This window comes from Meles meles, chromosome Y (assembly GCF_922984935.1).
Source record: "Meles meles chromosome Y, mMelMel3.1 paternal haplotype, whole genome shotgun sequence".
Taxonomy (NCBI): Eukaryota; Metazoa; Chordata; class Mammalia; order Carnivora; family Mustelidae; genus Meles; species Meles meles.
In genome coordinates this window covers 11,830,066-11,845,379 of record NC_060088.1, presented here as the reverse complement: position 1 = coordinate 11,845,379, position 15,314 = coordinate 11,830,066, and the positions used below count along the sequence as shown (strand labels likewise).

General features: G+C 36.6%; 1 protein-coding gene across 9 annotated transcripts in view; it reads right to left on the bottom strand.

Moving 5' to 3' along the window:
* LOC123935839 (zinc finger X-chromosomal protein-like) overlaps nucleotides 1–15,314 on the bottom strand; it is a 59,682-nt gene that overhangs the window by 10,706 nt on the left and 33,662 nt on the right. For 6 of the 9 annotated variants that reach the window (XM_045996653.1, XM_045996652.1, XM_045996650.1 and 3 more), the window contains 2 exons: nucleotides 15,132–15,220; nucleotides 8,542–9,111 (listed from right to left, as the gene is read on the bottom strand). In XM_045996653.1, coding sequence (XP_045852609.1) covers nucleotides 8,542–9,111; nucleotides 15,132–15,192 — 631 coding nt within the window. In that variant the 5' untranslated portion in view covers nucleotides 15,193–15,220. Of the gene's footprint in view, nucleotides 1–8,541; nucleotides 9,112–10,683; nucleotides 10,739–15,131; nucleotides 15,221–15,314 lie in introns of all 9 variants that reach the window. The other 3 variants (XM_045996657.1, XM_045996658.1, XM_045996656.1) reach the window with 1 other exon arrangement.

Genomic DNA, 15,314 nt, shown 5'->3' with positions numbered 1-15,314 from the left:
ACTTAAGTATGCTCATAATCTGGGAGTAATAAAGAAAGTAAGAGGTCGGAGGTCAGGGACATGGTAAATTATGGAACCAAGATCTTAGAAGGAAAGGGAGAAGACAAAACAAGGAGCAAAGATGAAGAAAGTTTCCTTAAAAATTAAAGAAGAGGGGCGCCTGGGTGGCTCAGTGGGTTAAAGCCTCTGCCTCCAGCTCAGGTCGTGATCCCAGGGTACTGGGATCGAGCCCCATATCCCGCACTCTGCTCGGCAGGGAGTCTGCCTCCCTCCTCTCTCTGCCTGCCTCTCTGCCTACTTGTGATTGCTGTCTTTCAAATAAATAAAATTTTTGGAAAAAAAAAAACAAACTAAAGAAGAAAAACACTCTTCCTTTTGAGACTCAAGGGCAGATCAACAGACCTAATAGCTTGTTAGGGAAAAGAGGGCAGAACTGGAGGTTAGACCAGTAAAACATTCTGACTGGTATCTTTAGCCATATACAAAGTGAAGGAGGCAAGGACATTTACCTATGTTTTATATAGTTTGTTGGTAAAACAACCATCATGTCCTTAATTCTGACCTTAGGTATACTTAAGTCTTGTTTTGAAAGCTAAATACATGTTTTCTGACCTTTCTGGCAGACTGAGCTAAGTCATTTCCCTAAAGGTAGCTTTAATATGTCAAACAGATAGCACTATAGGACAAAGATCTCAGCATTCAGGCAAGAGAGTTCTGAATAAATCTAAAACTTCTTTAAAGGACTCATCTTTGAGGAGTTTGAGACTACAGTTAAGCCGGCCTCTTTTGGAAACTTTGTAAGTGACTCTAAGGTACTGAAAAATCTTTTTTTTTTTTTTTTTTAAAGATTTTATTTATTTATTTAACAGAGAGAGAGATCACAAGTAGGCAGAGAGGCAGGCAGAGAGAGAGGAGGAAGCAGGCTCCCTGCAGAGCAGAGAGCCCGATGCGGGGCTCGATCCCAGGACCCTGAGATCATGACCCGAGCCGAAGGCAGCGGCTTAATCCACTGAGCCACCCAGGCGCCCCGGTACTGAAAAATCTTAATATCTTGTGTTTACAAGGTCACACAAGATGCTCATACAAATGTTAATTTGTGTGTAATCATAAAATAAAACTCCTGAGGACCTCACCACCTAATGAAGATGGAACTTGAAAAATGTTACATATTTGCCTATAGTTTATAAAAGATATTTGTGTGCTCCTGAATATTAGAAAGTTATGTAAGAAAAACACATTCACATGTCAGGTCTACCTGAGAACAGCAAAGCTAACCCTTTTCTAGAGAAAATTAGAATTCACCTTGAAAATTCCACCTTGGAAAGGTATCCCACTAATTCAACTTATCTCAATCTTAAAATTATTTCAATGAAATTTTATAAAGGCAACTTAAATATTATAAAAGCAACTTAAAAAACCCCACAAATCTTAAATGTCGTTTTACCATGTAAATCTCACTATGGCTTTAAAACTGCCATTAAAAATTAAGGTCTGAGGCACCTGGGGGGGCTTAGTTATGCGGCTGCCTTGGGCTCAGGCCATGATTTCAGGGTCCTGGGATTAAGCCCCTCATAGTGCTCCCTGCTCAGCAGAGAGCCTAGTTCTCTCTCTCCCTCTGCCTGCTGCTTGTTTGTGCGCTCTGTCAAATAGATAAGTAAAATCTTACCAAAAAAAAAGAAAAAAGAAATTAAAGTCTAGGTCTAAAATTAAAAAAGAAATTAAAGTCCAGGTTAAACTTACATAACCTGGGTGGCTCAGTCATTAAGCATCTGAGTTTGGCTTGGGCTATGATCCTGGTGTCCTGGGATCAAGCCCTGCCACCGGGCTCCTTGCTCAGCAGGAAGCCTGCTTCTCCCTCTCTTACTCCATCTGCTTGTGCTCCCTCTCTCACTGTGTTTCTGTCAAATAAATAAAATCTTTAAAAAAATAATAAAAATAAATAAAAAAAATTAAAATTAAAGTCTAAAAATAAACTCTGGATAGTAAATTTATCCTGAGACATCAGGAAGTGATTTCTACACAACTACCTTTTTAAAAAATGTAGTATTTTCAGGCTCCCTGCTCAGTGGCAAGCCTACTTCTCCTCCTCATTCTGCCTACTGCTCTCCCTGCTTGTGCTCTCTCTGGCAAAAGAATAAATAAAATCTTAGAAAAATATATAGTAATAAAGAACTAGAGCTTCACTGGTTTTCAGTAAATTCAAATACTTTGCAACCATCATCACCATCTAATTACAGATTATATCCATCACCCCCTAAAAATACCGTTAACATTCTTTGGCTAACTCTCTTTCCAGAACTTACTCCACAATTAGACTAGGTAAACACTCCTCAACTCTTTGTCTTTATAGATCTACCTCTTTCAGACTTGCAAAATACCCCTTACTTTTTTTCTTTCCTTTTTTTTTTAAAGTATTTTATTTATTTATTTGACAGAGAGAGAGAGATCACAAGTAGGCAGAGAGACAGGCACAGAAAGAGGAGGAAGCAGGCTCCCTGTTGAGCAGAGAGCCCCATGAGGGGCTTGATCCCAGACCCCGAGATCATGACCTGAGCTGAAGGCAGAGGCTTACCCCCCTGAGCCACCCAGGTGTCCCATACCCCTTACTTTCAAAGTTCACCTGTTTTGTAGCATGTATCAGTGCTTCATTTTTTTTTTATGATCAAATAATATTCCACTGGATGATGACATCAAATTTTAAATATCAGTTCATCAGTTGAAGACGTTATGGCTGTTTCCCTTTTTTTTTTTTGGGGGGGGCTATTGGGATAATAATGCTGCCATAAATGGGAAGCCTGGGTGCCTCGGTTAACCATCTGCCTTCAGCTCAGGTCATGATCCCAGATTCCTGGGATGGAGTCCAGCATAGGGCTCCTTGCTCAGGGGGAAGTCTACTTCTCTCTCTACTTCCACCTGCCTCTACTTGTTCTCTCTCTCTGACAAATTAAAAAAAAAAAATCTTAGGGAGCCTCAGTGGCTCAGTGGGTTAAAGCCTCTGCCTTCGGCTCAGGTCAGGATCCTGGGGTCCTGGGATCGAGCCCCATATTGGGCTCTCTGCTTAGTGGGGAGCCTGCTTCCCCTTCTTTCTCTACCTGCTTGTGATCTCTGTCAAATAAATTAAATAAAAATCTTTATTAAAACAAAATCTTAAAAAAAATAATGCTGCTATGAATATTTGTATAGCAACTATTTTATGTTTTTAATTCTCTGGGTCTACAGTTAGGAGCAATAACTGAGTCATACTGTAATTCAATGTTTAACTTTTCAAAGAACTACAAAATTTCATATTACCAATCCCACTTGGAGGCTTCTAAAATATCCCCATTCTTGCAAAACTTATTTCCCATTTTTTAAAATACCCATCTGAGAGAATGTGAAGAGGTTAACTCATTCTGGTTTTGATTTGCATCCCCCAAATGACTAATGACATTAAGCATCTTTCATGTACTTATTTTCTTCTTTGGAGAAATGTGTATTGAAGGTTTTTTCCATTTTTAATTGGGTTGCTTTTTTATTACTGAGTTGCAGACATTCTTTATATGTTCCAGTTCCTAGAACTTAGATATAAGCTTTACAAATATTTCCTTCCATTCTGTTATCACTTCACTTCTTCATAGTACTTTTTGGAAACAGAAGTATTTTCAAACATGATAAATATATGTATTTTTTCTTTTCTTGTGCTTTTGGTGACCTATCTTAACAACCATTACTTTTGAGAATACTTACACCTCCCTTTTTTCTAAGATGTTTTGAATTTTAGCTCCTACAGCTATCTCTGATTGGTTTTAAGTTTTTTATATATCTCAAGGTAGCAGCCCAACATTGATCATTCATGTGTGAACATGCGGTTATCCCAACACCATTTGTTGAAGATGAGGCTATTCCTCTTTAAACTGTTAAAAGTTCAAGTTTTGAAAACTCAACTGGCTATAAGATGTATGGGTTTATTTCTCAACTCTCAATTCTATTTCACTGGCTTTTATGTCTGTCCTTATGCCATGTTTCATACGGGTTACTGCAGCTTTTTTGTTTACCTAGGAATATCTTAGTTTCACCTTCATTTTTAAAGCTTTAGCTAGATATTTCTTAGCTGAGTATAAATTATATATAACATGTAAGATGTAAATGTTTTAGACTTATTTCCTTCAACCTGCTGAACAGATCATCTGAATATATCATCTCACTGCCTTTTAAGTCTACATGTTTTTAAGAAGAAAAGAGCTCTTACCTCTTTGAGGAAGAAGCATTTGAGAATGTGATGAGTCAATTCTGTCTTGCTTTCAAGAATTCTTTTTTTTTTTTTAGATTTATTTATTTATTTGACAGAGAGAGATCACAAGTAGACAGAGAGGCAGGCAGAGAGAGAAGCAGGCTCCCTGCTGAGCAGAGAGCCCGATGCGCGACTTGATCCCAGGACCCTGAGATCATGACCTGAGCCAAAGGCAGCGGCTTAACCCACTGAGCCACCCAGGCGCCCCGTTGCTCTCAAGAATTCTTTGTAAACTTTTGATAATTTAAAGTTCACCAAACTTCTTAGCTTATGTACAGATTATTTTTCATCACATTTCAGAAATTTTCACCTACTACTTCTTGAGATATTCTTTCAATCCATTTCTATCTTTCCTCTCCTTCTGGGGACTGTCTATGCTAGTATGCATACATACAGGTCTACATTAATTTTTCTTCATTCTTTTTTTCCCTTCTTCTCAGAGTGGATTAATATCACCTGATACACATCCAAGTCTGCCAATTCTTTCTTTGCCTTTACAGTTTGAACTGTCTGGTCAAATTTTCATTTCAGTCTTTTTATTTTAGGTCCAAAATTTCTATTTTTTTTTTTTTTAAGTTTCTCCTTATTGATATCCTCTGTTTGGTAAGATACCATTTTCATACTTTCCTTTAGTTCTTTACAATGGTTTTCTTTAGCTCTCTGAACAAATTTAAAACAGCTGATTTAAAATCTTTATTTAGTTCATTATCTAGGATTCCTCACGAGTTTCTACTTACTGTACTTTATCCTGTGTTACTGTCAGGATTATTGTTTCTTTGCACATCTTACAACTTTTGTCCAAAATTGTTTTAAGTAATATAATTTGACAATTCTTGATATCAAATTCTCCCTAATAATTTAATTGCTACCTACTTTTAGTGCATGGTAATATCTCCTTTAAAATATTATAATGGGAGGGAGACAAACCATAAATGACTCTTAATCTCACAAAACAAACTGGGGGTTGCTGGGGGGAGGTGGGATTGGGAGAGGGGGAGCGGGCTATGGACATTGGGGAGGGGAGGCGAACCATAAGAGACTATGTACTCTGAAAAACAACCTGAGGGTTTTGAAGGGTCAGGGGTGGGAGGTTGGGGGAACAGGTGGTGGGTAATGGGGAGGGCACGTTTTGCATGGAGCACTGGGTGTTGTGCAAAAAGAATGAATACTGTTACACTGAAAAAATAAATAAAATGGAAAAAAAAAACAATGTTAAAATATTATAAAACTGCTTAAATATTCTCTAAATACATTTTAGAGTCCTAATATAAAAAGGCATCAATTCTAGTCTAATAAACAAAACCTTTCTTAATTTTTTTTTTATCTGACAGAAAGAGATCACAAGTAGGCACAGAGGCAGACAGAGAGAAAGGGGAAGCAGGCTCCCTGCTGAGCAGAGAGCCCAATGTGGGGCTTGATCCCAGGACCCTGGGATCATGACCTGAGCTGAAGGCAAAGGCTTAACCCACTGAGCCACCCAGGGGCCCCCTTTCTTAATTTTTATGAAAACAAATTTTAAAACCTAATAAAGACATTTTCCCTAATACTTATTCATGCTTCAAAAATATTTTCTTGTGTATACTTACTTTTAGAATTCCAAAATTTTAGTCTGTGTTCTATTAGATTTAAAAAAATTATAAACAGAACACCTGATATAGAGCTTCCAGTGATAAGTTACATACATATCTAGTAATTAATGACAGAATAAGAGAATGCCTTAAACATGTATATAAAAAATACAAGTGCAATATTTTAGTATCCCTTCTATTCCAGTAAGTACTAAACCAATATACAAACCATAAATTCTATTGATCCTCAGATTTTGTACATTAGATATTAAAGTTAAAATTTCATTTATTCATTTAATACAAAACTGATACCTAATTAGAAACTCATACCAGGTAAAATAAGGAAAACACCTAAACTAGATGGCATGATATCCATATGACTTCAACTGTAAAGTTAATAAATACGTTCATTCAATGAATAATTCATATGTAACATGTACAAGGTTTGGTGCAGGATATATCTAAGTGGGTAAGATTCATTAGTTTTTATCTAAAGCCAGACAAAACCGAACTAAAAGAAAGAGTATGATTTGGATTACAAAATGATACATAGCAGATATGCTGTAATAATGAGCATCTGTGTCTACATACACTATGACACAACAAAAAATGGAATTCTTTCATTGTTATAAAAGTGAGACCTGCAGAAGGAAGAAACTTGATGAGATGGACTCTGAACACTTTTATGAAAACACTTTATCAGGCATGTAGAGCCCATAACTCACTGAAATTTCTAAACAGAAAAGTAGACATCTGTTAAAACTCTAAAGCTGTACATGTTGAATAAAAATATTAAAGGACTGAAAATATTTGTTTCATGCTATAAAAATCATCAATATATCATAATAATATAATTCTCTATTATGCAAAAACACAGATCAGTCTACAATTCCTCTTCACACTAAACCAAAAAGCTGTCAATCCTAAATAGTTACCCTCTAACCCTGACTCCCCCAAATAGGGTTTTAAAATTATAATGTAGCATTTGAGGAAGTAACTTTCCTAGAAGGCAGAAATGAAGCTACCAAGAAAACTGAAATGTCTGGATAAATTTATCTTATAAAAATCTTATATTCTAAATTTGTAATAAAATTAAATCCTAAATTATTTATGATAAATTCTACCCCCATCTCCGCCTCCTTCAAAGTATGAAACCAAAGTACGAACTCAGTGCGAACTCAAAGTCAAAAAGTAAATTATTGTTAGCTACTTCAACACGACTTGGAAGAAGGTTTTATACAGAGAATGAATTTACTGAATGAATTTAATGAATTTACTGGACATCTATTAAACAAGACTCTTGACATTACGAAGTTAAGCTGGATGTAAAAAAAATTATCATTAATAAATAGCATAAGCTCACATATAGGGTAAATAAATACCTACTCTATTCCTAAACTTACCCATCTCTGTGCTATGCTCAAAGACACAAGGGAAAAAGACTGTATGTAGTGTTGATAAGAACACAATGAACTCTGTCTATATATGATAAACTTGATCCAAATACCATAGTGAGCCCATGAGTAGGTGAACTGGGAAAACGAAGTTATTTAAACCAGCAGGGAGATGATGGGTCTATCTAATGAAGTAAAACTTCACTGCTGTAGAGAACGTATCTAAAAAAGAAAGATCAGAGACACCTACCCAGAGAATCTACTAAAAGAATTATCAGGACATCTACTATAGAACTAAAACTATGTCTAATTATGTGCTAAATGATAAGAAGGTAAATACCATCTAGAAAGCCAATATCCTGTAAGAAGCAGTGAACAGAGTATAAAACCAATGATATTAAATCTCTAATCAGTCTAGAAGTCTACATAAACTAGTGTTTATGGTTATGTATATGACCACTTTATTTCAAGACATTACACTAACACAGTTCCAAAGCCAATATTGAATTTGTTTTTAAAGATATTTTCACTATTTTGCAGGCAAAAGAGGAGTGGTATGGAAGAAAATAAGGACAGAAGTCACTGCACAATAAAAGACAAAAGATTTTTTTCAAGCTGAAATCCTTTCAAGGTTCAGTGGTTATTCTGATTAAGGTAACAGCCTAATCACATCATCACATTATTTCTTATTTCTAATAGTTTATTCTTCCCAGCCTCCCTCATCTATTTTATTTTTTAAAGTAGGCTCTAGGCTGGGATGGAGCCCAATGCAAGGCCTGATCTCACAACCCTGAGACGAAGACTTGAGCTGAGATCACGAGTCAGATGCTTTACCAACTGAGGCACCCAGGTCGCCCTCATATATAAAAACTCTCTAAGGGCACCTGAGTGGCTCAGTGGGTTGAGCTTCTCTGCCTTTGGCTCAGGTCATGATCCCAGGGTTCTGGGATCAAGCCCCACATTGGGCTCTCTGCTCAGCAGGGAGCCTGCTTCCCCCCACTCTCTGCCTGTCTCTCTGCCTACTTGTGATCTCTTTCTGTCAAATAAATAAATAAAAATCTAAAAAAAAAGTTACAAAAGGAATGGTGATTAAAAAATAAATAAATAAAATAACTCTTTACTTTTACCACTTCAGTTTTCTTAATTGTGGCTTACCTTAACAAGATCCAAACTAGGACAATAACGCACATAGGCCTGTGACATTTATCTTAATTTAGTTAAGTTTAAGTAAAGAAAATGTCATCCTGATATATGATAGAAGATAGCCCTCAAAAATACCTTTGACAATCACTATACCCCAAAGACTTACAGGAAATCATAAGGTAGTCCTCACAGTTGCTTTTGTCATCATCTTGTTGGTCCACAGGGATCCCATTGGCATCTATGACTGCTTCAGAGGCACAATCTGCTACCAATACTTCTTCTGAAACGATGTCTGCTGTCAGTGGGTCAGTAATGATTTCTGCTTCTACTACACTATCATGAACCAAGTGTTCAACATGTCCAACATCAGACACATGTATAGAATCACTTGTTAATACATGTTCTGGCACAGACATTGAGGCTGAAGTAATGTCGGAAGCTAAAACATCATCTGGGACCGTGCAGTGTGCTAAAGAAACTTCTTCAGTTACATCTGAGTCAAGCACTTGCTCAGGAATAATGACATTTTCAGATACATCTGCTTCTTCTAAGATATCTGAGCAGTGAACATCCTCAATCACAACATCCTCTATAACATCTTGGATTACAACTGAATCTGGGTCATCAGGAACAAAGTTATGTACAGTTATATCTGAATCCACAACATCTGAAACAAAAACAGTTTCTTGAACTTCCACAACAATCTGATCACCATCCATGTGCGTAGCATCAGTTCCTTCAAAAAACAAAAAATTAAAATGACAAATTTCAGGTAGGCATGCATGACTGTCTTCAAAGATATAAATGATATTTAATTTCCACGAGAAAACAGAATATATCCTGTTTTCTCAAACACTGAAATAGATTAAGGAAATAAAAAGGGAATCTATTTTTGATTCATATAACAGATAAAAATTAACACAAGAACTGCTTTTACTCAACCCTCTCAATTAACAGATTAAGAAATACTAGGAAACAGAAAACGTGAGGCAGTTGCAGAAGAAAAATATTTTTTGAACATCAACATTAAAATCTCCAGGAAAATAAAATCCTACGGGATAATTATAAATGTTAAGGAAGTAAGATAAATTCAGAAAACAAACCATTTTCCTTCATATCTGTTCCATTTTTCCTTTTTTCTACATTTCTTATATATGTTGGTTTTCTTCTTTTCAACACTATTACATATTTCTTTTCCTTCCTTCCATTTCTTTCTTTCCCTTTTTAAAATCAACCCACCCTATTCTGCTGTAATGTTCCAAAAGTATCCACCATATATGCCTGGATATTTAGAAATTAAATTGTGAATTTAGGAAATCAAAGAATTGGGGCACAAATGAAAACAGAGCTAGGAAGGCTATAGAGGAGGAACAATAACTGATTAACGACTTCTGTGGATAGATAAAAGTGAACCTGCTCTGGAGCACTGGAGCATGAGGTCAGTGGAAGAGGGTCATACCAACTTCATAAGAATACTCAGCCCCCATCTATCCTCCTCCCATCACCCACACTCCAATCCCAAGGCAGCTTCACCAATTTTAAGAAATCCTATTTTTAGTCCACTCCACAACTAAAGAATAAATCTATAGGAGTGAAACAATCACAGCCCAGTGAGATTAAATGACTTCGCCAAGATCACACAATTGTTTGCACAGCATGTGGTACTCAGTAAATATCTCAATGAATGAGATGAATGTGAACAGAAACAAGATTATTCTTACAAAAATTATAACATAAACCAAAACAAAACAAATCTGGTATCTTGGCTCCTGGTCCATAAAACTAACAAATATGAAGTCTTACCTAAAAAAAAGCTACTCAATTAAGCTATTGATCCTGGTTATGATTTAGGAAGTTGACCTAAAGCAGGTTCCTAACTCAGTGACTGTGTCTCACTGGCTATGCCATCAGAGAAACACAGATAATTCAACTAACAAAAAGGATCAACAAAGGCCAAAGAATGATAAAAGTTGTAGAAAGTCCTTAAAGTCAGTTAATGCCCACTTGAATTACATAAAGAAATAATAAGATGTTATCTTTCCTTTCTACAGAATTATTATTAAATGCTTTCAATCATCTGTCTTTATGTTTTATATTTAATAATTCACATCAAGCAATACATCACTTTAATCTCCACCTTCAAGACATAAATGTAAAACCATTTAAAGGCAAGAGCACTGCTTAAGAAGTGTAAGACAGAGAGAAGCATTTAGAACTTATTCATTTTGTGACCTTGGGCAAGTCATTTAACCTCTGAGTTTCAGTTTCCTGTCAGTAAAATGAGGACAGTATTATCTGCCATGCATACCTCACGGACTGTTGGTGATGATCAAATGGGAATATATGGGAAGTGTTCTGAAAAACTGTAATGAGAGGTTTCATTATTATTAGGACATATGAAAAAGGAGGTCCTAGCAGATTAAGTGACTTGCTCAAAGATGAATGAACACCATTAAGTGTCAATAATGAGGGCTAAAATGCAAACAGCTTATGACCCAAGATTACTGTGGCAAGATTAAGCTAATAAATAACTTGAGGTTTTCTCCAAAGAACTTAAGTCTCTCTTTGAAGCACATTTTTATACTTCACTATATTCAAGTGAAGAAAGAATTAACTTTGCATGTACCACCAACAAAATGACACCACCAAATATGAGCCAAAATACCACCCCAAACTGTGTAAGAAACACAAATGCATGCACACACAATGGCATTTAGAAAGCATACTAAAATTCACATGTTGCTTGGTAGAATCAGTATCTACTGCTTTACTATATGGCAAATATCACATAAAAGTCAGTGAGTAAAATTTTAATTACCAAGAGTAGCTATGTAACAGTAAATAATTTTATATTATAAAATCTAGTAAAATCCTTTTCAATATTAATCTACTTAGAACCTTGGGTAATCTGGTTGTCCATTTTTTCCATTGTTAGAACTTCATAAAGTTTTCCTTGTGTAGTTGGGAAAACAAACAACATTCTATGTGGCTGATACAGAAGGCTTCCTGAGAAGCCTCTTGGGAAACAGGGTTGTGAAAGCAGGAAACTATCAAAATGCAGAGGAGCTTTACAACTTATCTCCTGGACAATTAAAAAAAAAAAAAAAAGTGAAGTAACATGCTCCAGGTGTTACATTAGGGTGAGTATGCTACTGGTGTAGTAGATAAAAGAAGAAAACTGGGAGCCTGGATAATAGTTCTAGTATTACAGGTTTAGAATGAGATAACAGTGCTTAGGCCCAAATGGTAGGATCTGCTATGAGCAGTGGCGATAGGTAGATCTCCTTACCCACCCCCTCCACCCTATCCACCCTGCAAGATGTCCGCACTCCAATCACTGGAACTGTGAATATGACACATTATGGTTTATGCCAGAAGGTTTTTGCAGATATAATTAAAGTCATAAATCTTATACTGAAAATTTGAGTGAGTCCAATCAGATCACACAAACACTTAAAGCAAAACTTTCCCAGGTAGTATCAGAGTTGAAGCAGAATTTTAAGTTTGAGAGACTTAAACTTACAGCATTGTTGCTGTAGGAGCTACATGGAAAGCATGAGAAGGAACAAATCAGTGGCAAGGAGCCAAAACAGCCCTTCAGCTGACCGTTATCAATGAAACAAGGACTTCAGTCCTACAGGTCAAGGAAGTGAATTCAGCTAATCACCTCAATTATTTTAGAAGCAGAAACATAGCCAGAGTCCCAGAAAGGAACAATACCCTGTTCACATCTTTAATAAAGCCACATGAAATCCAAAACAGATAGCTGTCATAGACTTTTAACCCACAGAAACTGTGAGACAATTAATTTTATTGATTTAAAATACTAAACTTGTTGAACTTTTCGGTGTTGTAACAGAAATAAATCAGGTTTTGGTACCAGAGAATGGACGCTCCTATACAAATGCCAAAAAATGCAAAGTGACTTTAGAATGGAACATTCCCTTGAATAGAGCCCTAGTAGAAATACGCATGTTAACAACTCAAGCTAGTAAGAACTCAGAAGAAATGACCAAAGTAAAGAAATCCTACACAAACTCTAAGAACATCAAAAGTCACCATGCACAGACTGTTAATAGAAATCCAGACGATTGGGGCACCTGGGTGGCTCAGTGGGTTAAGCCGCTGCCTTTGGCTCAGGTCATGATCTCAGGGTCCTGGGATCGAGTCCCGCATTGGGCTCTCTGCTCAGCGGAGAGCCTGCTTCCCTTCCTCTCTCTCTGCCTGCCTCTCTTGTGATTTCTCTCTGTCAAATAAATAAAATCTTTAAAAAAAAAAAAAAAAAAGAAAGAAATCCAGACGGTAAAAACTCTGCTAATAAGGGCTCAAAAAGAAGTAAGAAACATGTTAATGGAAGAAAGGAGTATCTTAGTTATAGGTTTTCACAGATGGCTTAGCAAAACTGCATATACTCCAGTTATGTGAAAAGTACAACTTAACAATGAACTCAGTCAAGGAGATTTCAGCAGTGTTGAAGTTGTGGCCTTGTTTCTTCTTGATGCTTATAGTAAAAAGCAAGAAAAATAAAGTTAAATTGAAACAAAAAAGTAGCAGGACTTGAAACCTGTACAAATTTTTAGCCTGTATAAATGGCAAAAGGGAAAAAAAATTAAAATTTCAGGCAAGAAAATTCTAGAACAAAAGCATTCTACGTATGGCTCAATGACTCTTCCCTGAAGATTAGTAGGTCTGAAAATGCACTCATTTAATATCTCTTTGAAGTCATTAATAGTGTGCCTCACAGATAACCTTCAATCAAACTATAGTACTTAGCCTAAGAGGCTTAAGAGCACCATGCCTCACCCATCTCCAAGAAATGCATTATCTCTGAAAGGTATATAGATAAGAGTCTTGTCTAATGAAGTAAATTCTCACAACCCAGGAGATACACTCAATTCCTTAAAAAAATTTTTAACATCAGAAACAATGCTATTTTGATTTGGGAGTGTGGAATGAAAGGGATAGACAAAGTATCTAATTAAGAACAGCTGGACTTCCAAATTCTGGGCGCAGAGCAAGTTAATAAAACTACAGACCCATTCATCTTCCTTTTCAACCTACTGTAACCAGAATATTCAAAACTGTACTACCACTCACAATGGGAACAGATACCTTGTTTCTCTGGCTTTGTAAATCCACAAGAATTATGCTCTAGAACTTGTACTTAATGGACTACACCCAGAGTGTTATGGGTCCCTGATTTAAATGCTATGAGATTTCTGAGTTGCTTCATTTCTCTTCTTTTTGACAAATATTAAATATTTAGTATGTGAATGTTAAACAACATACTTCTATATAAGCAATGGGCCAAATAAACAAAACAAATCAAAGTATGTCTCAAAACTAAGGGAAAAGAGGGGCGCTTGGGTGGCTCAGTCATTAAGCATGTGCCTTCAGCTCAGGTCATGATCCCAGGGTCCTGGGATCGTGCCCCACATTGGGCTCCCTACTCCATGGGAAGTCTGTTTCTCCCTCTCCCATTCCCCCTGCCTGTGCTCCCTCTCTTACTGTGTCTCTCACTGCCAATAAATAAATAACATCTTAAAAAAAACAAAGGAAAAGAAAACACAATATTCTATAACCTATGGGATGCAGCTAGGCTGCTTAATTTTAGATGAGAATTTCGGATATTAAGTGAAAACCTCAAAAGAGTGAATTTTATCATGGGAGTAACATAAATGTTTGGGGGGCAGAATGTAGACAGTGGTAGGCAGAATGGTCTCCCAAAGATATCCAAACCCTAATCTCTGGATTTTTTTAAAAAAGACGTTATTTATTTATTTAATTAGCAGAGAGAGAGAGAGAGATCACAAGTAGGCAGAGAGGCAGGCAGAGAGAGGTGGGTAACAGGCTCCCTGCTGAGCGAGAGCCCAATGTGGGGCTCGATCCCAGGATCCTGAGATCATGACCTGAGCCGAAGGCAGAGGCTTAACCCACTGAGCCACCAAAGCACCCTCTAATCTCTGGACCCTGAAATATGTTATGTGACATAGTTAAAAAGTCTTAGACATCTAATTAAAGTTATGGATGTAAGAGCAAGTAAAATGTAGATTACCCTAGGTAAGCTTCTGGCTAGAGTCAGATGTGTTGTGAATGGAAATGCCAGAAAGATTCAAACATGACAGAGACTCAACTTACTGTTGCTAGAGGAAATGACATGTAAAACAAGAAAGGGAATGTGGGCAGCTTCAAGAATGTGGGCAGCCTCAAGAAACAAAAAGTGGTTCTGGTTAATGTCTATAAGAAGAAAAACACAGGGAACTAAGTCTGGCCAAAGTTTGAATGTTCACAAAAGAAGATTCTTCCTCAGAGGCTTCGAAAGGAGTACCCTGACAAAACCTTGATTTTAGCTTTGTGGAATTCTATACCAACTGAGTCACACTGTAAAAGCACTTCTAACTAACAAGACTGCAAGTTGACAAAATAGCACTGTTTTGGTCACTAAATTTGTGGAAGTGTACTGCTGCAACAATGCAAAACTAATGATAAGCAGAAGTAAACAAGAAAATCTTCAAAGGAAGAACTAAGAGGATTTAGTAGTATAACTGGGGAAAATGAGGATAACAAGACAACAATAATTTTTTTGATACTGATGCAGTTACTGACAAGATTAGGAGCTGCCTATGGGATTCTGACAGGATAACACAATACCTAAGTATGAATCAGTGTAAAATCTAGCAATTCATCCTCTTGATAAGCAAACTCCAAATCTGGCAGATGGGAAGTGGAACAACCAATAATTATCTATAGATATACCTATTCCATCAAAAAAGGAGTTTGGCTCTTGTGGCTGCAATTCAAGTTCATCTTCATCCATGGCCTTTGATTCTCATTAGTCACAGCTCCTAAGCCAGGAAATAAAGTATACCAAATATTAATTATAGTAGGTCACATACTTAAAATGTCATATGATCTTTATATTTCTGAAATGGTCGAATT